Here is a 23235-nt window from a genome sequence, read left to right on the forward strand (position 1 = left end):
GTTCCTTCCTAATTCAAGTATGCACCATCTAGCCCAAATGAATGTTCTCCTGAAAGTTATAAAAGATTATAAAAATGCGAATTTCGAACTAATCATCCTGGAACTTTGCACTTTTCTTGACGGTTTTCTCGATGCTTTTGAAGAGTGAATGGTACAATCAAACTGGGATTTATTTTTATTTAAGGTTAAAGAATTATCAAATAAATACATACCTACTCGTACAATAATTGTAAACGCTGATGCACCATGGTACAACCGCCACATAAAACGTTTGTCGAATAAGAAAAAACGCACATACCGCTCAGCAATACGGTCCCCAGATGACGACCACTGGGCAGCCTACGAACAAGCTTCCGCCGTGTACATAGCAGCCATAAAGAATGCTAAAGATACTTTTCTGATTAACACGTTACCGTCAATGCTCACATCCGACCCCAAAAATTTTGGCGCGTGTTTCATCCTAAAAATGATAGCGCAATCAGTCTTGTTGATTCTGCAGGGAATGCTACACCTGATGCGCAATGTGCCCGTGTGTTGAATGAAGTTTTTGTCTCCAACTTCTATACAACAACACAAACAATGCTTCCTCATGTTAAGCCTTTAGGATTTATAGTAATGTCTCCCATTATAATTGACTACAGTGGCGTGGTCCAAGCTATAAAAAATTTAAAAGCATCCTCCTCACCTGGGTACGATTCAATTAATCCTAGGTTTCTTATAAATGCAGTCTGTTACTCATCAATTATATTAACAAAATTTTTCAACAGTCTCTAGAGAGCAGTTCCCTCCCCACTGACTGGAAGATCGGGAGGGTGGTTCCGCTTCACAAGTCTGGCAATAAACGCTCACCTCTAAATTATCGCCCCATTTCGCTAACTAGCATTCCATGTAAAATTTTCGAGCATATTCTATTTTCAAATCTTGTTTCTTTTCTTGAATCGAATTCATTTTTTCCGCCTTCACAACATGGTTCCCGCAAGACATTCTCGTGTGATACTCAACTCGTATGTTTCACTCACCGTCTTCATGCCATCCTCGATCGTTCTTCTTTAGCTGACTGTACATTTTTAGATTTTTCAAAAGCATTCGATAAAGTATGCCATAATCTCCTTTTATATAAGTTGCAGTTATTAAATTTGGATTCTGAACTGCTTGCATGGCCCGAATGTTTTTTACTAAATCGTTCCCAGTTTGTCTCTGTTAATAACACTGACTCTCCTCCGAGTCCTGTTTCCTCAGGAATACCACAAGGATCGGTGCTTGGCCCTCTCCTCTTTCTAATCTACATTAACGACTTGCCTTCCTGCGTCTCTTCCCATATCAACTTGTTTGCAGATGACTGTGTAATATTTCGAGAAATAACTAGTCCTAACGATACTACTATTCTACAGTCTGATCTTGATTCTGTGTCCACTTGGTGTAAGACTTGGTGCATGGAATTAAACACTAAAAAAATTACCGACGATTACGTTACTTCCTAATGCGAAATTTGAGCGCAGCAAATAAGCTGTTTCACCTTTTCGATAGATTGAGGCAAAGAAATCGAGCAACACATGTATGCGCTATCACAGAATTTTTTTTTTATTTTTCACACGTATTCCTTTAACAAAGACTCCATTAACAGTTCTTGACAGTCATGAAGGAAGCTTTGTGGTCGGAGAAATAGACTGATATATGTTCGACTTGGTACACCAATGCTTGATTCTCAAAGACGAGATCTATACAAGTGCCTCGCGAGGTTGTCACAGCCGTGGGACGCGTTACGAGCGAGAGGAACGGGATGTTCTCCCGCATAAGTGTTAGGAAATTGCTGTTTGTCTTTATGTCAACATTAAAGTCCCCCACTACTAACATCGGTGTGGATCGATGGACGGTTAATGCGAGTTGCAGGAAGTGCACGACGTCTTTCGTGAGTGCGGTAGCGGACTCACGAAAGCGGTATCAGTCGGTCGCTGCTAGCGCTGGGGGGATGAAAGGGGGGCGGAGCTGGTTATGAGGCCGACGACAACGCGAAACCCAGGAACGGACGCCAAAGAGCCATTTGTGTAGCCAGCCCTCCTCCACAGTCTCTCCTCCTCCCTTCCATCATCCTCCCTCGCCCGGAGAGCCGACAGCGCGCATGCGCGGCGGCGGAGCAGCGGCGCATGCGCGGCGGCGGAGCGCGGCGGCGGAGGCGAGCTGGTTACGAGGCCGACGCCGACGATGACGACGCCGACGACGACGCGAAACCCAGGAACGGACGCCAAAGAGCTGCGCTCTAAAATGCAAAGTCATGGATGTAACTAGATCTACTAGTGCAAATGTTTCATATCATCTTGATAACTTTCCTTTAGAAGTTGTATCGTCATATAGATATCTTGGCGTCACTATATCCTCAAAACTAACCTGGAATGATCACATTGAATCCCTAATCGCCAGCGCCAACAGAACACTTGCATATCTTTGCTGGAATTTCTCCCGCGCTCCTCAGGCTCTGAAACTTCTACTTTATAAGACACTTATTCGTTCGAAGGTGGAATACGCCGCCTCTGTTTGGGACCCTTTCCATGACAATCTAATCTACTCGCTCGAAATGGTTCAATATAACTCTGCACGTTTTTTTATGTCTAATTATGCTCGAACCGCAACTGTGACTAATATGAAATCGAGCCTTGAACTACCATCACCAGCATGTCGCCGTAAGTTTTATCGCTTGTCTTTTTCACCACATATTTTACCATCATTCACTACACGGTGATTTCATCGATGATTTCAACACCGACATAAAGTAGCCGTTCCTTTTTGCCGGACTTCTACTTTTCAGTATTCATTTTTTCCCTGGACTTGTGAAGCGTGGAACCATCTTCCTACCACTACTGCAGAAATTACCGACCATCAACAATTCGACAATGCTTTAACAGTAACTAATATATCTTTACCTCATGTTATTTCTCGTTTTTTCCTCTTGTTTGCTTGTGCTTACCTGCATCATCTACTCATTTTACATTGTTTTGTAGTTTGGTGATTTGTATTGATTTCCTTGTTAATTAGAGTATTTGTATTTGTATTGGTACATTATATAACTCCATGTATCAGTGTATCTTTTCACAGAAATGTTTTTTTTTTGCCACTCCCATCTGTAATGCTTCGGCCCTGAGGGTACAATAAATGAAATGAAAAATGAAAATTATACGTGCCTTACACTATTTTTTCACAGGGTACCCACACTGGCTCAGATATTTGTCCCATCGCAGCACTAAATTTGAGATGCCCCCTGTCGTCAGTCAGCGATGCACGCGGCCTCCCCGAACCCTCATTGTAATGCAAGTCTTCACGGCCTTGTGCGAACCCAAAAAACCACCACCTCACACTTCTGAAAGCGAGGCACCCTTCCTCATTCGTGCACTGCACTTTGCCGCAGGTTTCGATAAGCGTTCGTCCCTTGCTCCATAGATGATGAATCACACTTCGTTGGTCGTACGCGTCGACCTGTGAAGCATGAACGCCATCTTCAACAACCTACAGCAGAGCCATGTCGCAGAGCTACCGGCAGATGAGGCCGGGCAGGTCCAGCAAAGGTCCACCGCTGGGAATGAATATGTTGACTTGGCATTTACAGCAATAATTTGGTTAAAAAATAAAAGGGGCAAATACTTTCTGATCCGTCCTCATGTAATTACACATCTTCTAGCTGTAGGAGCAAGGAAATATTGAGCTTTATGAGAACAAAGAAAAACTGCGCAAAAAAAGGACAAGACAGAGAAAGAACCACACGACACAGGCGCAGACTAACAACTGGTTTAAGGCTCCAACGCCTCTTTCCCACCAACAACAGAACGCATGCGACCCAACCACAACGATCAATGCCGCTATCATGTAGTCGAGCCTAGAAACACCAACTCCTTGCGGTACAAATGTATGGAAGCCTCACTAACACATTTATCTGGCCCTAATCTCGCGATTTCTAAAGCTTCGATTACTTCACGCTCTTTCTTATCCCTTGCGCGTCCGACAATCTTAGTCCAGCCGAAAAGTGGGGTACAAACTTTGCCGTCATGCCTGCAGGTCTTGCAATGCTTAGGAAGATGCTGTCCTCTAGAATCATCTAGGGAATTGGCATGTTCTAATAATCTAATATTAATGCAGCGGCCTGTTTGTCCAACGTACACGTTGCCACAACTCAGCGGAATCTCATAGATGACATTCGCACTACAGGGCACAAACTTGTTCCTGTGGTTAGTGCTGCACTCGATTTTCTTTTTCCTATCAGGTCTAACTAAATTGCACAGACTGGACAGCTTACAAGGTGCCGAAAAGAGAACCTGTATGCCGAATTTACCCGCGACCCTCTTCAGGCCATGCGAGACCCTGTGGACATAGGGCGTAACTTCATACTTCCTCCTCTCCTGTGGATCCACCCCACGAGGCTTTGAACTTGGTCGGAAGGACTTCAGCAGGGACTCGGCAACAGCCCGAAGAAGGGCCAATGGAAAACCGGCTGACCGAAGGCGATCAGCTTGGGCATCAAAACTAGACTGAACCTTATGTGGGCAGGACTTCACTAACGAAGCCCTGAGGCACGTTGACGCAATCCCCCTCTTGACCAGCTTCGAATGGCTCGAGTTGAAGGGTAGAAGTGCTTTTTTCGACCTAGGCATGTACGCCCAGCAGAGGTGGTCAGGATCGTTAAAAAATAATTTTAAGTCTAGGAATTGGAAGCAAGAGTTTTCAGGAAGTTCAATAGTAAAGTGAAAACTGGCAAAAGCAGACTTAAAGGATGCTAAAGCCTGCGATGCCACCTGTGTCAAGTTATCATTGTGGTCTAAATTTAAAAGAATTAAAAAATCATCAACGTATCGGAACACACGAACGATGCGGTCGTCAGAAAGTACCCGCGATAGCGAGAGGTCAAGTTCGGCTAAAAGGATCTCAGACAAAACAGGGGCTACACACGACCCGATACAAATGCCGCGTTTTTGCACATAAAATTTATCCTGAAAACTCACAATGGTTGAAGAAAGATATGCCTTAAGCAACTCTAGAAAACCTTCCACAGAAATACCACACGCATTCTGGAAAGACACAGCACCAGATCGTTCAATACAGTTCCGGACTGCGCAGAACAGGTCTTCGTGGGGAAGGGAATAGAACAGCTCTTCAATGTCAACCGAGAAGCCCGAGTTAACAGCAGAAACGTTATCCCCTAGTGCTTGCGCCACACGGTCTGAGCTGCTGACCTTGTACGGATCGTCTGGTGTCAGACTTCCCAGATGGCGCAGAAGGTACTGACTGACCGCAGCTTGCCAGGAACCAGTTTCCGTAACGATGGCTCTGAGAGGGCATTCCATCTTGTGGCTCTTGGCACTGAAGAACACTGAGAGCACAGTGACCTTGTTTTTCACCACTTCACTTCTTAGCCGATCGAGATTCAGGTCCCTTCATAGAGCAACCGCCTTTGCCTTCACTTTAGACGGTTTCAGATCTACAATCCTAAAGTTCTTTAAGACAGCGGACATGGCCTTGTCACTAAAAGGCTTCTGGGGTAAGACCACAAAGCCTCCTTCGTTATCGGCCGTCATCAAAGTGAGATCAGAATTCCTAAAAAAGCTTGTCACCAATTTCACCACGGAATTTCCTTTCTTCGTGCCTTTGAAAGTATTGCGGATCACATCAACGCATTCTAAATGGCAACGTCCTTTCTCTATTGAGCGCCTGTTACCTACAAGGCACATGAACTGCAGCTCTATGGTTATGCAGCCATGGCAACTCCTCAAAAGCATTTTGATCGCGTACCATGCAAATGGATGCAATATACGCCGTTAGATGTAAATGTTCCTATCTTTCCTCTTAACTGACGTTATTACCTATGACTTTAAGAAGCCTCTCGTCGACGTATTAAGAAATACCTGTGCTTCCACTTTGTTATTGCGGCACAAAGAGACGTTAGTTAATTTGAGAGTAACAAATAAAAAAAGGAAAGCGCGTACTTGCCTGGTCATGGCTTCTGATTGCTCCCAAAAGCTCAGGATCGCAGCCCCGAAACCACAGGATGAGGGCGACTGCCATGGCTAATTTCACAAGATTGACGGCCATGAGAAGGACGGCCCCTAATATAACTGTTCTGTGTGGAGCAAGCAGAAAGACAAAGAAAAATATGTTTAGGTCCACTTCTTTACAAGCGATGTAGAGTGCACTGAAATAAAATCGCCAAATTTTGTCGGTACTCTTGCCCTTTCAATTCCAACTTTATGTGATTGAAACATAATGCCAAACGTAAAAATCAGCTTGTTATTTATACGATGTAAATACTGCCTGTTGTCCTGTTATGTGCGTTCCAAGCCTTATCATGATGATTTCTAGCCTACGCAATAGCCTGGGTACGATTTCACTAAGCTATTTATTCATAAGTGCTCTTTCCCATTGGTTGGCCGCCCTCACAGATGCAGGGCATCTCAGAAAAAACTAGTCTCAGACGCTGCACAGGCTTGTACTTTATGATTAGGTCAAAGCGCTAAGCATAAGTTCGCTCATGCGACGTTGTGCCAGTTCGGAAAGAAGGCGATAAGTTAATGCTCTTCTGGTGTAGCGGACAAATACATTCCACATGCATCCAATTTTCTTAAGTACATCGAAATTTGCAGGATACAGAGAAACTCTCACTACGTTTACCGTTTTATGCCGAATATCATAAATGTTCTTACCTTTTAGCACTGGCTTGACTTCTGGAAGCCATGCACCTTTGAACGACGACTTGGTTCATGCCCACAGCGTAAAGAGATGCCGTCAGTGCAGCGACAGAAACCCAGACGTTTTCATCGTGAGAAAGGTCGAATTCGGTGCTTGAAATTTAAAAAGTCCAGCAATGCAATGATTGCTACAGGTTAGATTATTGTAGTGAAATTCGCCTCGGACATGCTTTAACATAATCAGAAACCTACACAAGATGACACCAAACATGTTTTATTTGACTTCACGTGATGTGTGACTCAGGGGCCAAATTCCACACCTTGTGCTAACCCTATAACCCTTTCTGCAAATGTATAGCCGAAGAACACAGTAGTGGAGCTCTAATGCACGAGCTAAGATTATTCGTTGATATAATGTGTTACAGCGTATACAACACGCTGGCGTGTACCATATAAATTAGGTACATTTCCATACCCACCGGGTTAACCCGGTGGCTACGGCGTTCCACGTCTCAGCTTAAGGCCTAGGGTTCTATTCCAGCCACAAAGGTCACACTTCAATGGGGGCTCGTGTATGTAGTTTTAGGTGCACATTAAATAACGCCTCATGTTCAAAATGCATTGGTAGTCCCCCAATATGGCGTACCTTATATGCGCACCGTGGCTTTTGCGCGAGAGGCCCCTGTGTTACAAAAAGAAATAATGTGTGCAGTTTCAATATAAATTACAAAATGCAAGTCCCCATTTTCTTTGCGTTAGGAAGGAGGAAATATAATATAGTAAAGAAGCAAAAATCTTAAAGTAAAGACGGTGGTATAATTGAACTATAGATAACTTTGAAATTGCATGAAATGCCTTAAACTAGAGGCTTCACATACCGCACACATTTACGATTTTCAGATGTACCAACAATATCAGGATAAAAATTAAACAGACATCAATGAAGAGTGATCGCCCTGAGCGCCAAGGTTTATTGGAGGCAATTCCGGAAATTCTGTTACTTTGATAAAAATACTTAATGTAATTTTGCCAGAGCCAATTCAGGCCCCGTTTATGTTAGGGTCGTGGTCTGAGTCGTTCCGTAGCAGAAATTTCATTGCATTTGAGATCGACTCGTCCACTCGACATAAGGATAGGTCTGTAGGCTTGTATCATGTAAAGTAATCTCTAACATAACGTTCGTATATTGTGAGGGACATTGACGCTGCGGAATTTATGCGTGTGCAATTTTTCTTGTAATGATAACCTTTTGCCATTTAATACCAGGCTATGAAACTATTCGGAGTGTGCAAAATTCAGGTATGGTATCAAAATTCGACAGAGGCCAGTAAGACAGCCCAGGTGTGGGAATGCGAAAGCATTATACCGTTTGTAGACCTCGCACCGCCATGAGTGCGCTCATGTCATATATTCACCAAGTGGCGCCACCTCCTCCCCATTGGCTTCGCCGTCACATGCCCAATTACGCACGCACTAGGCCACACCTTTAGTCAGACAGATGGCGGCGACGTCACTTGTTTAATGGCGCACGCACTGGGCACAGCTCTAGTCAGCCAGAACCGTAGAGTCGCTGTGGCGTCGGGGAAGCGTGCTGGTGTCGCACCTTGTAGACCCGGATTCGGCTATCACAAAGATCAAAACTTATGAAATATTGTTTTTTTTTTCAAAGCCGTTGATTTACTTTGTTAAAAGGAACCTCCCTGAGAAATGTGACGCCAATCCTAGCATATTTTCACGTATTTTTACGCCTTGCGATGTCAGCCATTTTTGACATCATCCTTCGGTAACGCCGACTGCCATAGATTTTCGCTCCATACAACTTTAGGGTACTTATTGCTTTCACATTATAATGCCTGAGGCACGGGAAAAGAAAAACAGACGTCATTATCTACCATGCTAGGCTAGCTAAGAGTGCATGATATACTGAGGAGCATGCCTACCAACCGTAAGCTGATGCTCGACTCATTTCTGACATTCTTGGAACTCACAGAGCTGCAAGGGATTTTCTACACTGCTGTCTCCAAAAAACCACTAGTAAATTCTCAAGAAGGAGGAGAAAGAAGACACGTGAAGACAAGGAAGTTGACCAGTGTAAATACTGGCTGACTACATTTTGCTGGAAAAAGAAGGCAAAGCGAATGAAATGCTCCATGGAGGCGAGCTAAAACGAAAATGCAGAAAGAGTTTGTGCACATAAACATAATGCTGGGTGCTAGAACTCTCAAAGCACATTACGATATCGATGAAGGATGTAGAATGTCCATCTTAAGAATGAGGCTGTGCCACTTTTGTTACATTACGTTCAGATGTGACGTAATCTCAATTCGTCCTGCAAGTTCTCCTAAAATACAATAGAATCAAACACCTTCTTAATCCTTTTTGCAGCATCGTCTAGCTGACGGGCCAATGGTACAGAACAGCGCAAAAACACAGGTTTATTGAAAAACGATGCCGAAGCGAAGCACATACAGCCACGAAGGCCAGGTGTCTACCGGTACAAATGGTCCGAAAACATGCCACTTGACTACCACAATGTCATCATGCCGAAGCACTTGTGTCACTTATGTGGTTTCCGCTAGTGTTGAGCCCGTCTACCAGAGCAAACAAGCAGCCGGTATAGCGGTAGCCTGTAAATTGTCGCAGTGGCCATACTGGACAATCCTGCTAGTGTTCTACTCGAGGCTTGCATATACAGTTTCCACTGGTGCACATACGTGTCTTGTATTTCTTAAGGCTTCACTAAAGGGATGATTTGGTATGACCTAAATATTGGAGCGAGGCCTGACACCGCAGGCTTGGAGGGACGCCTGTCAGCGGCAAAAGATGCCGAGAGCGAGTGGGGCTATACTAATCAAGGTACAACCTAATTAGGAAGAAACACTAATCTTCAACAAAGACACTCTCACACCAGAACATGAATTAGCCTCCCTGGTGCAGTATTCGGCCACCTCCTGAATTATTCCTGCAACTAACCCATGGCCCTCAGTCCCGAGTGGCTGCGGAGCACCTGACCAAGGCGGCGGTCAGGCCTGTAATGCAGCAGAGGGTGCTAACAATCTCTTGGTCCGGACAGGCCACCAATGGAAACTGAACCTGTCAACCTTTATTTGTCGAACTCTGTGAAGTGAGGATAGCTTAGCAGGACTCTGAGGAATTATCAGACATTGTTTGCAATATCATCGGCCTTAGTGAGATTAGAAAACATGGCGAGGCTTATACATTGCTGAATAACGGACATGTCCTCTGCTATAGAGATCTCTCAGATAAGAAGCAATACGGGGGAGGATGCCCAATTCATAAGGACATAGCGGGCAACATTGATGAATTCTACAGCATTATTTAGAGGGTAGCTGTAGCCGTAATCAACATAATAAGAGGTATAAATTAAAGGTAGTACAAGCCTACGATCCAACATCGAGTCATGATGATAATGAAGTAGATCAGTTTTATGAAGATGTTGAATTCGCGATGAGAAACGCGCAAACTGAGTATAGTGTAGTAATGGGCGAGTTCAATGCAAAAGTGGGGCAAAAGCAGGCTGGTGAAGAAGCAATTGACAACTACTGCGTTGATTCTAGGAACGTTAGTGGAGAGATGCTAGTAGAATTTGCAGAAAGGAATAAGCTTCGAATAATGAACACCTTTTTCAGGAAGCGTAGCAACAGAAAGTGGACTTGAAAAAGCCCCTAATGGTGAAACTAGAAATGAAGTTCATTTCACAGTTTCTGCAGATCCCAGCATAGTGCAGGATGTGGATGTGATAGGTAGGGTAAAGTGCAGTGATCATACGTAAGTGACGGCTAGGAGTAAACTCAATTTGAAGAAATAAAGTGTAAAATTGGTCAAGAAGAAACAGGTGAACCTAGAGGCAGTAAGGGTAAAAGCAGACAAATTCAGGCTGGTACTTGCACCCAAATATGCTGCCTTAGAACCAAGACATGAAGATGACATGGAGGTAAAGAATAAAACCGTAACCAGGTTGGCTTCAAAAGCAGCAATTGAAATGGGAGACAAGGCACCAAAGCAAGCAGCAGGCAAAGTCTCCCAAGTAACTAAGGACCTTATAAAGAAACGACAAATAATGATAGTCTCTAACTCATGAGATAACATATAATTCGCGGAACTATCAAAACTGTTCAACAAGGCGGAAATAAGTGATTTTCAAAACTATTATGTGAGAAAGTCTGAAGAAGCCGTAAAAAATGAACGCAGCCTGAAATCAGTGAGAAGGAAGCTTGGCATAGGGGGCAAACCAAGATGTATGCACTGAAAGATAAGCAGGGTACCTTTGTTTAGCGCAAAACGACAGACACAAGAAAGACGACAGGACAAGCGCCTTGTCCTGTCGTCTTTCTTGTGTCTGTCATTTTGCGCTAAACAAAGTATTCATGGATTCGCACATACTGGCCCGCCAACGCATTGTGATAAGCAGGGTAATATCATCAGCAATTTCGAAGACATAGTAAAGGCAGCGGAAGAATTCTATACTGACCTGTACAGTACCCAGGGGAGTCAGGATACCTCAATTAGAAACTGTAACGAGCAGGATACAGAAACGCCCCCTATAACTAGCGATGAGGTCAGAAGGGCCTTGCAAGACATGAGATGAGCAAGACCGGCAGGAGAAGATGGAATAACAGTCGATGTAATCAAACATGGAGGAGACATATATATTGCTTGGAAAACTGGCGGCTTTTTATACGAAGTGTCTATCGATTGCAAAGGTCCCAGAAAACTGGAAGAATGCAAACATTATACTAATTCACAAAAATGGAGACCTTAAAGAATTTAAAATTATAGGCTCGTTAGCTTACTCCCGGTGTTATATAAAATATTTACCAACGTAATCTCCAATAGAATAAGGGCAACACTGGACTTTAGTCAACCAAGGTAACAGGCTGGCTTCAGGAAGGGATACTCTACAATACATTACATCCATGGCATTAATTCGGTTATCGAGAAGTCCGCACAGTACAATAAGCCTCTCGGTATGGCTTTCATAGATTACGAAAAGGCATTTGATGCAGTAGAGATACCAGCATTCATAGAGGCATTGCGTAGTCGAGGAGTACAGACAGCTAACGTAAACACCTTGGAAACATTCTACACAGATAACACAGCTACCTTACTTCTACACAAGAAAAGCAGGTAGACATCTATAATGAAAGGGGTCAGACAGGGAGACACAATCTCTCTAATGCTATTAACTGCGGGCTCGGAAGAAGTATTCAAGCGTTGAAACTGGGAAGGCTTAGGAGTAAGTATCGACGGCGAATATCTCAGCAACCTTTGGTTTGCCGATGACATCGTTCTGTTCAGCAACAATGCAAACGAATTACAACAAATGATGGAGGACATTAACAGAGAGAGTGTAAAAGTGGGGTTGAAGATTATTATGCAGAAGACAAAGATAGTGATGAATAGCCGAACAAGTCAACAAGAGTTCAAGATCGCCAGTCATCCTCTAGAGTCTGTGAAGGAGCATGTTTATCTAGGTAAACTAATCATAGGGAAACATGATCATGAGAAGGAAATTCATAGAAGAATGAAAACGCGTTGGATCGCATACGGCAGATATTGTCAACTCCTGACTGGAAGGTTGCCGTTATCTTTGAAAAGGACGGTGTAAATTCAGTGCATTTTACCACCCACTCGGGGCAGAGACTTGGATGCTGACAAAGAAGCTTGAGAACAAGTTAAGGACCGTGCAAAGAGCAATGGAACGAAAACAGCTAGGCATAACATTAAGGGACAGAAAGAGAGCGGTTTGTATCAGAGAGCAAATGGGTATAGCCGATATTCTAATTGACATTAGGAGAAAAAAATAGAGCTGGGCATTTCATGTAACGCGCCGGTTAGATAGCCATTGAACCATTAGGGTTACAGAGCGGGTGCCAAGAAAATGGAAACGCAATCGAGGACGGGAGAAGACAAGTTGGAGCGATGAAATTAGGAAAGTAGTTGTCGTTAGTTGGAATCGGTTGGCGCAGGACAGTGGTTTTGCGGATCAAAGGGAGAGGCCTTGGTCCTGCAGTGGACATAAAACGGGCTGATGATGGTGATTACGACGATGATGATGATGAAATATTTGTCGATAATGTCGCACAATGGTGTCGACTAGTCTGTTGTTGGCGCCAGTTGAAGACCCATCGCTGCTTCCTGGAAGGCGCAGGAAAGTGTTGTTCAATTAAGATATAACAGCGCCACTCTCGAAGGCAACTTACTTTGCGATGTATGGGCGCAAATTGAAATCATCGACTGGTTGTATTGCCGTTGCAGAACTTCTCGAGTCTATGATGACCTTCGCTATGACAGTTGCCGGTCCCAGCAGGATGAAGACTAACTGCATGCAGTCTGTCCAGACGACACCTCTGAGTCCACCCTAATTTGTATATTGTAGAGGACAAATGGAAAATGGGAAGGAGACAATGAAAACAAACCATGACAGGTGCTCTCTCATTTTTTGTCACACGTTTATGCTCTTCTCGTTCTTCCTTCTATTTGAGCATGATATTATAATACGCACAAGAGTGTGAAAATCTTAAGGCCGTTCCACTATGTGAAGATTTACGACCAGTAAAGCTGTTTAGCGCACGACACAGAGGTGACCCAGGATATTTAACAAAGGTACAAACATATTTATTGTCCTAATCTGTGTTCATCGTGGCGATATAGATACACGCACACATTCGCGCAATAACTCTGTCATGAAAGGTGCCCGTCACGTAAAACAATGAATGGCTCATACCACCTTAAGCCATGGCGCATACCCCCCTAAACGCGGCCGCCTTATTATGACGACGGAAGTGAAATTGGAAAGCCTTGCTGCGGAACGAGGACCCTACTTAACAGCAACACGCCATCCACCTAGCGGAAGAAGCCGCGAGGAGTCCAGACCTCTTTGCCTGCTTCTAATCGCGGAGTTCCCGGCCCCCGTCCCCAAGACCTGTATGCCGGGGACGAGCAGTAGGGGGCCTCCTTATCCGGCGGTACAATAATGTTGCTATCATCATCATCTACGCTGGAATGATGAGCGACAACGGAGCCAGCTTTAGAACATGACGACACTCGAGCCATTGCTGATGATGGTCGTTTTTCGCACAACGGAGTGAGCTGTTGATGAAGACGATGACGACGAACGCGCGAGCAGTGGCACTAACGCGTCTGCGCGGTTGGTGCCACGAAGTTTTTAAGTCCTTTTTGAAAAACTTGTATAACACATTTTTGAACAAAAAAGTCTGTTTTACCCGTCTACCTGGGACCTCCGTGGGTCCCACGCATGACAAGGATAGTTCAAGGGCACGTTACAGGTCCCCGAGACCACAGAGGCATGTGCCGCTGAGCTTGGACCCTTTCTGCGGTATCCCCCAATATGATTTGTTTTTGTCAGCATTTCGGGAGTGGGGGACTCATTTTTTCCCAGGTAGTAGCCATATACAGCTCCGCTGTAAAAGCTTGGACATGGGCTCGAAGTAAACGTAAGTGGTGTAAAAAATTTGTACATTTAAAAGCAGTGAAAGTTGAAGAAAAGACTACGATGTCGGCAAAGAAACGCAGAAGCAGCAGAGCACAAAATTATGTTAAGGTTAAATGAATATTTCGCGGCAGGAAGTATTAGGATTGCCCGTATGAAGTTCTTGGATTCTACTTGAAGGGCGGGAATGGCTCTGCAGTTCCAAAGTGAGCGGGTGCGTAATTTGAATCTCTGACATATGTTCACAGGCAAATGATCCTGCTTCGAAACTTGCACTCTGTTTAGCTAGACTTCGTCTGAAAGCACACAAATTTAACAGACTTGGAGCTTTCTATGTGCCTAAAACACATAAATACCTGCCCCAGCTTTGCAGCGCTATGTACAGGGTTGATTTTGCTTTCTCGGAGGAATAATGGCCGCCTCATGCAGTAATTTGAATCAACAGTTAAAACTGTGCTCTCAACCACAGGTAATTTTTTGGTGCAGTTAAAAAAAATTAGTACCCTTCCGGTCTGTGCAGAAGGATGACCAGGGAAGCTGTGAAATGTGGACCCCTTACTGGTTAACTGCACCGCCGCCACGGGTCAGCCCGGTATAGCACAATATTCGGAATCGGCCAATTGTATGGGAAGTGCTTAACGATTGCTTCACCTCCACCGTAGGTCGGCCCGGCATTGCACTATCTTCGGGATTGGCCCAAGTATGTAGAGTGCTTAAAGCCTACTTCACCTCCACCACGTGTCGGCCCGGCATTGCACAATCTTCAGGATTGGTGCACGTATGGGGAGTGCTTAACGCCTACTTCCTCCACCTACCCGCCGTGGTTGCTCAGCGGCTACGGTGTTGGGCTGCTGAGCACGAGGTAGCGGGATCGAATGCCGGCCACGGCGGCCGCATTTCGAGGGGGCGAAATGCGAAAACACCCGTCTACTTAGATTTAGGTGCACGTTAAAGAACCCCAGGTAGTCGAAATTTCCAGAGTCTCCCACTACGGCATGCGTCATAATCAGAAAGTGGTTTCGGCACGTAAAACCCCATGATTTTTTTTTACTTCCTCCACCACGGGTCGGCCTCGCATTGCACTATCTTTGGGATTGGATCAAGTATGGGGAGTGGTTAACGCCTACGTCACCTCCGCCGCGGGTCCGCCCGGCATTGCACAATATTCGGGACCGGTTCACGTATAGGGAGTGCTTAATGCCTGATTCACTTCTGCCGCGGGTCGGCCCGGCTTTGCAATACTTCGGGATCGGCCCACGTACGGGGAGTGCTCAACACCTGGTTCACCTCTGCCGCGGATCGGCCAGGTATTGCACTACCTTCAGGATTGGCCAGCGTACGGGAAGAGCTTAACGCCTGCGTCACTTCCGCCGCGGGTCGGCTCGGCATTGCATTACGAGGAAAGCCTCATTATAGAATGAGGCTTTCCGTGCAGCCTGAAAGGAGAAATTTTTACCTCGAACTTTTTTGACGGTTCGTTACTATTAGGCGCTCTTAAAACCGAACGCACCAAATGAGCTATATATGACCAGATTGCGTCTGTATTTGCCTTTAGTCTTCATTTTCATATAGCGCAATTCTTTCTTACGTTCTGCAAGGATTCATTTTAATGGCTGCGTGACGTTCTTGATTGGTATGGACCAGCCAGTGTGGGTCTCTCGTTGCAGTCTCTCATAGCCAAATCATTGAGAAAAGTTCATTTTCTATATTAGTGCTGTCCCCTCAACATCATACTAGAAATCTGACATATTGAGATACAGTACGAGACCGCCGTGTATTGTATGTCGTGTTAACTATTGGAAGTTACCTAAGTATGTTGTGTTCAATTGATCAAACAATCAAGATAAAACCTAAAGTCTTGTTGCGCCAGCTTCGAATGCATCGCACAAGGAAATAAAACTATGAGAGTAAACCCATGAATGTAGTGCAGACTTCAAGCAGCTGCACTGACATATGGTGTACTTCTCATCTGAGCAAACAAACCTCATCACATCTTCTTTTCAGATAGCGATCTGAAAAAGAGATACGATTCCTTGGTTGATCGCTATGACTATAGGAGTGTATGTTTTGATCATGTCCGGACACGTGTACTGTTCATCGACATGCACCACTGAATGTTTTTTGCCGCGTTTGCTTCTGCTTGTTCGGTATATATTTATAGACGCGAGCGAAAACTAAATCTATACTTGAAAGTTGCACTGTTTCTGTGTGGCTGTTTCTTTCTACATCCTCGTCCAGTGGAGCTTAGATATTCTATCATGGCAGAACGTGTATCCGGTGAACTGCTGCACAACACTGTGCAATGTGGTGAACGGGGTATGAATGATGGATCCTGGAGCTCAAACTGGTGTGACGTCATGCTAAGGCTCTTCTGTCGGATTTACCGCTGAACCGCCCCTGAAATGTTTTGCATGGGAACCATGCTCTCTCTATATATATACAACGCACCGTTACTGATGCCGAATTTCGGGACCGACACTGTATGTCACACTGACTCTGGACAACAGGAAACTGCCGCCGTTATTTTCGCTGTTACTCAATGAATTGTCAAGACCCCCGCATTATCCGCGTATTATTATCCCGCGTAGGACACATGGCCAGATGCCACCACTTCTGAGTGTCCCAGTGGCAGAAGGGCATTGTCTTCAGTCTGCTACGTGTAATGTATCTCGCTGTAATTTCGCCACGTTTAATCTAGAGTTCAGTGATCGAAGACGTCAACAGCCCAACAGCGTAGAGTCTTCCGGTGGCGCCGAAGACCACATCAGTACCACGGTATATGACATTTTTAAAGCCTATGTATCATCACTGCAGCTGCTGCAAAACGGCTGCTCACCGTCCATGACATGTAGCTATGGAGACCGCTCACATATCGTCCCATCTTGCATCAAAATCCGTTATATGGTTGCAACGTAATCCGTAGCTGGTCTGCGAATGTGTACGCTAAGAATGCTCAAGAGGTAACTGTCCATATATATAGTAATTCAGTGAAACTGATGAAAATGTAAATAAGATCAAAGACGTTCTCGGAGGGCGCAAGTTTACATTTACGCGGCTTGCTTTTACATTTACATGGCTTTGCTCCTTCCACTGGAATGCATTTGTGCAGGACGGCCGTTTCATAGCGGACGTTGAGACATAGCCTAATATCTTTTTTTTGCTCCGTGACGGCTGTTTTGCAATCAGAGTCTATTATGGCATGTTCAATACGTTCCATTTTTACAGATTGTAGGATTTCTAGGTTATATATTTGGGTAAGAGTACTGTTTGCCAGAAAACAGCTCGCATACTAATGTGCAATGCATTAGTACCATCTTCCTTAAAGAAGTGTTAAACTTACCAGTGCCGTGTAACATGTCGCGCACAGTCCAATTGCGATGTTACTCCAGAGCAGCGAAACGCCGAATACTGCAAGAAATGGCAGTGTTCTTGCATAACATATTTGTTGTAGTTCCACATGAGCATTAAACACTGTTTTCCGTAATCACGAAGGCATCTCAGAAGAGAAAGCAATAGAGTAGAGTTGAGCCATATTTACCAAGGCTACACTGCAAAAGCTGGTAAACCCAACTGTAACGTCTTAAAGCTATATTTCCGCCATATGAAACACTGTGCAGTGATGAGCTCTGCTTTATTTTGACATACTTTTTGACGGAAATAACTGGTATAACGTGGCGCTCACTGATAATGGACATGCAGTTGTCGTCGGGAGCCGCACCCTCAATTTGACTTCATCTGCATAGTGAACCTGTCGTCAAACTAATTCGCTAGTCAAGCGAACATAAAGGCGCGAGAATATATGTTTTCTTTGAAAGGAAAGAGTAGTTGGATCAAGCTATGTTGTTCAATGCATGTGAGGTGAGGCAGTTAGATTCTAGACGAGAAGCTTTCAGTCTGCTTCACCGGGGTCTAGGGTCTGGCATTTCAAGCTTTGCAGCACCATGTTTCTTCGTGTGAGCAGCCAGCATTTTCGTGGGATGAATAATAAGTTGAAATACTTGTCAGATTGAATGTCGGTAAATGACCAGACTTTGTGCACGCAACAATACTGTACCATCGAATTGTAAATAAAAGTAAAAAATATAGTAACATGCTATGAATGTTTTTTGTGAACACTTTCATGAGGGAAATGATAGATCCCCCTCCGTTCTCGCGGAAACCTGTATACTCTCAAATCCGAAGAGTTTTGTAATTTTTTTGTCAGCAAGAGGAAACAATGACAAATTTGCAACTTTTGTGTGATGTTTGTGACCTTTTGTTGTTTCGTTTTGTTGCAACGTTTGTGAAAACAACTTGGGGCGAGTAGCTGCTGACCATAATTAAATATAAATTCAAGGCAGGTTGACAAGAGAATATTGTTTATGTTATTCTTTTTTGAAGTCATCTGTTAAGATAGCTGGCTAATACGTTTCTTTTTGTGTAGTTGCTGCTGTTCTCTCAAGATCTGTCGTCTTTTTATTCTCTTGTCCCGCCTGCTGCCATTCTGATTTGTCTTGGCAATTAGGACTGGTAGTCAAGTCGCCGTTTTTCTGACTTTCCTCCGCACGCCATAGAACAACGTAATTTATTCTGTGATTAAAGTTTCTGATTGATTGGTTGACTGATTGATTGGCGTATTGACTGACGTATTGATCGATGTAATGACTGATCTATTTATTGATATATTGCTTGATTGATCGATTGGTTGAATATCTCACACTGCACGAGACATACCTGTTACAATCGTCAGGCTTGCCGCAAAAATGGCCAGCGCACCAAAGCTTTGCTGAAATGAAAGCAGTGGGGGTTAGTTCATGAAAAGCTCGGTTAAGGTTAAGTACGTGTGTTACAAACACTTCAGTCTCATACAGCGAATAGCGGTTGGTGCCTCTTTCGGCATCGACACAATCTTAGCACGAATAATCCCCTAAGACAAATCCTTCTAGTCGCGTGTATCCACTTCCCCCGCGCAGTGTGTCCTACAGAGTTGCGGAGTGGCAAGCTCCATTTTATTCACACTTCATTACAGAGAGTGGAGAACACCGTATTTCCAACCCTTTTTACTCCTCGGAATGTTGAGAGATGGACCATGCCGGCCGCTGGAGTGTCTGACCTGATATATTCCACCACTCTAATTCCAGTGAGTTAAACGCTTCTTTTATATTTAATTATGAAGCTACCCCTGCCTTCGTGCCTATGGAAGGAAATACCATAGTTTGGAAATCTTAAGTACGAAATGAATAACGTTAGGTGATACTTTTTCGCGTGCGCACTGTATCATGAAATTTTGAGGGCTACCATAAAAACTAAACGCTTTCATATATCTTGCAGGATGATTTTTCTCCTTTCACATTTACTGCCATTTTAACAGGCACTGTTTTTTTTTCAGCGAACGTCTTTGAATGCCTATTATCAAGTCTTCTGGATACACGACAGCTCGAGAAAATACATTCCGCGCGTTTGACGTCCCCACGAACCCACGCATGGTGCAAATGTTTGCGACATCGTTTTCATCCTCCATGCTTGGTCCATAGGTGAAGCAAGCTAGATCGAATCATTCTTGACAAGTAAACGTTGTTGTCTTTAAATGCACTCAAGCCTTGTGATGCATAAAAGATACCTGATTTCAGAGGATTAGGATGTCTAGAATACCATATTGTTTATAATTACCGCGGCAGATGTGGTCATATCTCTAAGAATATATTGAAAGAGCAGGTATTTAGTAAAAAAATGGAGAAATGTAAATAATTGGCCGCGTTATGTTTAGTTGAATTGACAAATTTACCAGTTTTGTAGTCACGCCTAAAATGAACAGTTAGTGCTCAAGATCCATGAGCCCATTCTATTCGAATTCTATTCCGAAACATCGGGTTCCAATTCCACTACGATTCCACCCTCATGATTGCTGCCGTCCCATTTTTCCATTGCATTTCGAGTTCTTGATAACGTGTAACTATTGCCGAATCATGCTAGCTTCGAAGTCGATATTCCGCAACTCTGGGGTCGAGTACGAGTAATAGTGCATGTAGCGCGCAACGCAGTGTCACGCTACAGAGGTGCAATTGTGCAAGTTGGCTCATATTGTTTATGACTCAAATTATTTACGCAGCGACAATTTGCAGTTCTCCAAACCACTTTTCGTAATGAATTTGTGATGGTAGTCACGTACCATGGTTATCTGCGCTAGCTTGCGCAAAGCCCACGAAATTACAACTTCTTGTCGAAAATTTACGTCCTTTAATGCTGAAGCTCCAGCACAACTTGACATTTCAAGCACTGCTGTTTAAAGTATGGAGTCAAAAACATGACTGCCATTATTGGCTTGCTAAAATATCAACCCATAGTTGTCGTAACACTACAAGAATAAGCAAGTTCATGCGCTTTCGGCAATTTCGAAAAAGTGTTACATTGGAATAATACTTTTGTCCATTCAAGTACTACTTTTTCAACATTTGTGCCATCGGGCTATTTACTTACACCTGTGACCTAAAGACGGAGATAAACTTTTGCGGACGTGTTCTTCGGATGCTCACATTCGATTTTTTTAGAAAACGAAGTTCAGCAAATTGTTTTTGTTGCTTACCGAGCCAAAAATGTAGATTACTGAGGTGGGTAATGAGATGCATGGAGCAAACCGCAGCCGAATGTACTGAAAGAAGCAACAAACATTTTATTATTGAGGACTGCTGTTCTTGCACAACAAATGCTGTGCAGACTCGTAGCCGAACTGACATAAATTTATCATGACACAACCCGTCATATGCAACTGAACTGGCGGTTAAATACAATGAACATATTTAAAGCTTGACCTAAAGATTGACATCCTGCAAAACCAAGAACGTATCACTTTATCAGCTGTCATGGTGCTCTAGTTAGCTGATTTACTGTAGAATATTTTGAGCACGGGACCACTCAATAGCAGAAGCCTTAAAAATTTATTTTGCAGGGCAATTCCCTTCAGCTAAGCGGGGCGCAAGAGAATGAGGGATACATGAAATTATTCAAAAAGGGGCTTCAATTACTAGTTATCCCTCATATATGTTCTTTTCATGAAGCTAATATTCAGACAAAAACCGCAACACACCTGTATGCAAGTATCACAGATATTGCATGCCAATATATTTCTTGGCATGTTGGAGTAAATGTCTATATATAAATCGAGGGCAACAAAGACCCCCTACAATGACATTTCACTTTGGCTCTATTGTTTATATATGCGCAGTCCAAGTCATTGAAACATTGCCAAAGCTGAAGGGATATAATTTGTATATCTTTCTCATTAGCAGTGTTTTAAAATAACCTAAGCTGACGACGCATGGACCAGGTGGTTAGCGGATAGGACGTAAATTGCAGCACGTCGCCTCCGAGGCTATCAGCGTGCCCTGGCTCACCCGCGGAAGCCACCTAATATAAATATTTGAAAGGAAAGAGCATAAAGTGGAGAAATGCAAGGACATCAATTTGAATGATGCCCGGTTTGCTACCTGACACTACGGGAAGACGGTCATGGCCGGGAAAGAACGGAGAGAACGTTTAAAGGGCAACTACAACGATTTTTTTATATCCACTGATCTCAATATAATTTTGAACATATGTTCTCTTCGTCACTCTGATTATCTGTGCCAAACAATGCGACCACAAGGCACTTAGTTTCCCTGATATTGAGTTTTAAAGATTGGTTGCATGTTCCCAACTCATTCCCATGAATATAACTTTTTACTGGCTGCCCTGTTCTTGTGACGTTCGAACCTACAGCGCCGCTCGCGCAGCAGACTACGAAGCGCGTTCCTTCTTCTGCGGGACGGCAGCCTACAATCATCGTTTTGACAGACGCTCGTTGCTGCAAGCATTCTTCTTCGGTTTGTAGGCATTGTAGGCGATAAAGCGATTGGTGGAAGCTGGTGTTGTGCTGACGGTTACACGAACACAGCAGCGAAGACGAAGGGTGTCTGTTATGACAGGTTTCCTTCCAACAGCGCTCTTCGGAAGAAGTGGCTTTGTGCTATTTGGGTCGCCGACAGGTTCTCAAGCAAAAACGTGTCTGTTTGATCGGATCACATCACCCGGAGTGCTATAAAGGCAGCGTGTACATGGGGAAAGCTTTTGGACTCGCAACGCCAAACTACCATATGTACTTGAAGGAAGGCGCTGTGTCGACGGAGTTCATGTACACTAAGCCCAGCCAGCCTCTAATACCACGAGGGACAGCGGTCAAGCGGAAATGAACTGAGGTAAGTTATGCCAGAGGTTAGACCATGTTGTGACGTGTTCAAAGCTACCAAGCGCCAGCTCTCTCAATTACCGCGCAAATAAATCCCAGTGACATACTTCGGTCTCTCATCGGTTTTGAGGCCGATGTCCAAAATCGCTAACTTGTTTGAGATTTAATTTATTATCGTAGGCACTTAAGATTAATAGCCCAGTCTGGATCAAATTTCTCCATCGCGATTGGCTACCTTCCGGAGCTTGCGTAGAATAGGCAAGCACGATTGAGAAATTCCATTCTGACGGGGTTTGACCACGACCCAAAATGCCACGTGTGGCACCAGTGTAACTTTCCTGTGGCTAATTTGCATGCACAAAAGGAAATGTTTTATTCGTATTGGATTTTACGGTATGCGCATATGCACTTTGTAACTGAACGCTGAACGATATGACGCCTACTGCAAAACAGAAAAGAATAGCTGGAACATTCCAGATAGTTAGAGTGGCGTGGTTAATAGCGCTACAGCAATACTAGGTTGCCGTAATAACATTGTATTGCAATCATGTGAACAATTTGCGCATATTTCCATTTCACATCATCTGTACGTTATTTTGCTCTCACTGTGGAATTTTCCAGGAAGCTGGTGCAGCCCTCCGCAGTTAGAGCCAAATATATAACAGCCCACCTACGTGATCAGTGTGTTTGCTAAAGTGTACTTTCATTCATTTTTTGGTTTGCAAACAGCTCGTCTTAGAAGCTTTCAATGCAGCTGCGCACTTTGACAGTTCTTTGAAAGACAGTGCTGAGAGTGTCCCTAGCTGTCAGGCCACCACCAGCAGAGCAGGCAGGGCCGAACAAAGGGTTACAGATACAAGTGCCGCAGCACAACGTTCGCGTGACATTGGTGTGCA

At 44.1% G+C, this 23235-nt stretch overlaps 1 protein-coding gene across 1 annotated transcript in view; it reads left to right on the forward strand.

Moving 5' to 3' along the window:
* Positions 1-19710, forward strand: part of LOC135910778 (uncharacterized) — a 233975-nt gene extending 214265 nt beyond the window's left edge. The window contains exons 13-14 of the mRNA XM_070538487.1: positions 19148-19258; positions 19508-19710. Of these exons, the coding sequence (XP_070394588.1) occupies positions 19148-19258; positions 19508-19582 (186 nt within the window). The 3' untranslated portion in view covers positions 19583-19710. The remainder of the gene's footprint in view (positions 1-19147; positions 19259-19507) is intronic.
* Positions 19711-23235: the final 3525 nt, after the last annotated feature.

Source organism: Dermacentor albipictus, chromosome 5 (genome assembly GCF_038994185.2).
Source record: "Dermacentor albipictus isolate Rhodes 1998 colony chromosome 5, USDA_Dalb.pri_finalv2, whole genome shotgun sequence".
Lineage (NCBI taxonomy): Eukaryota > Metazoa > Arthropoda > Arachnida > Ixodida > Ixodidae > Dermacentor > Dermacentor albipictus.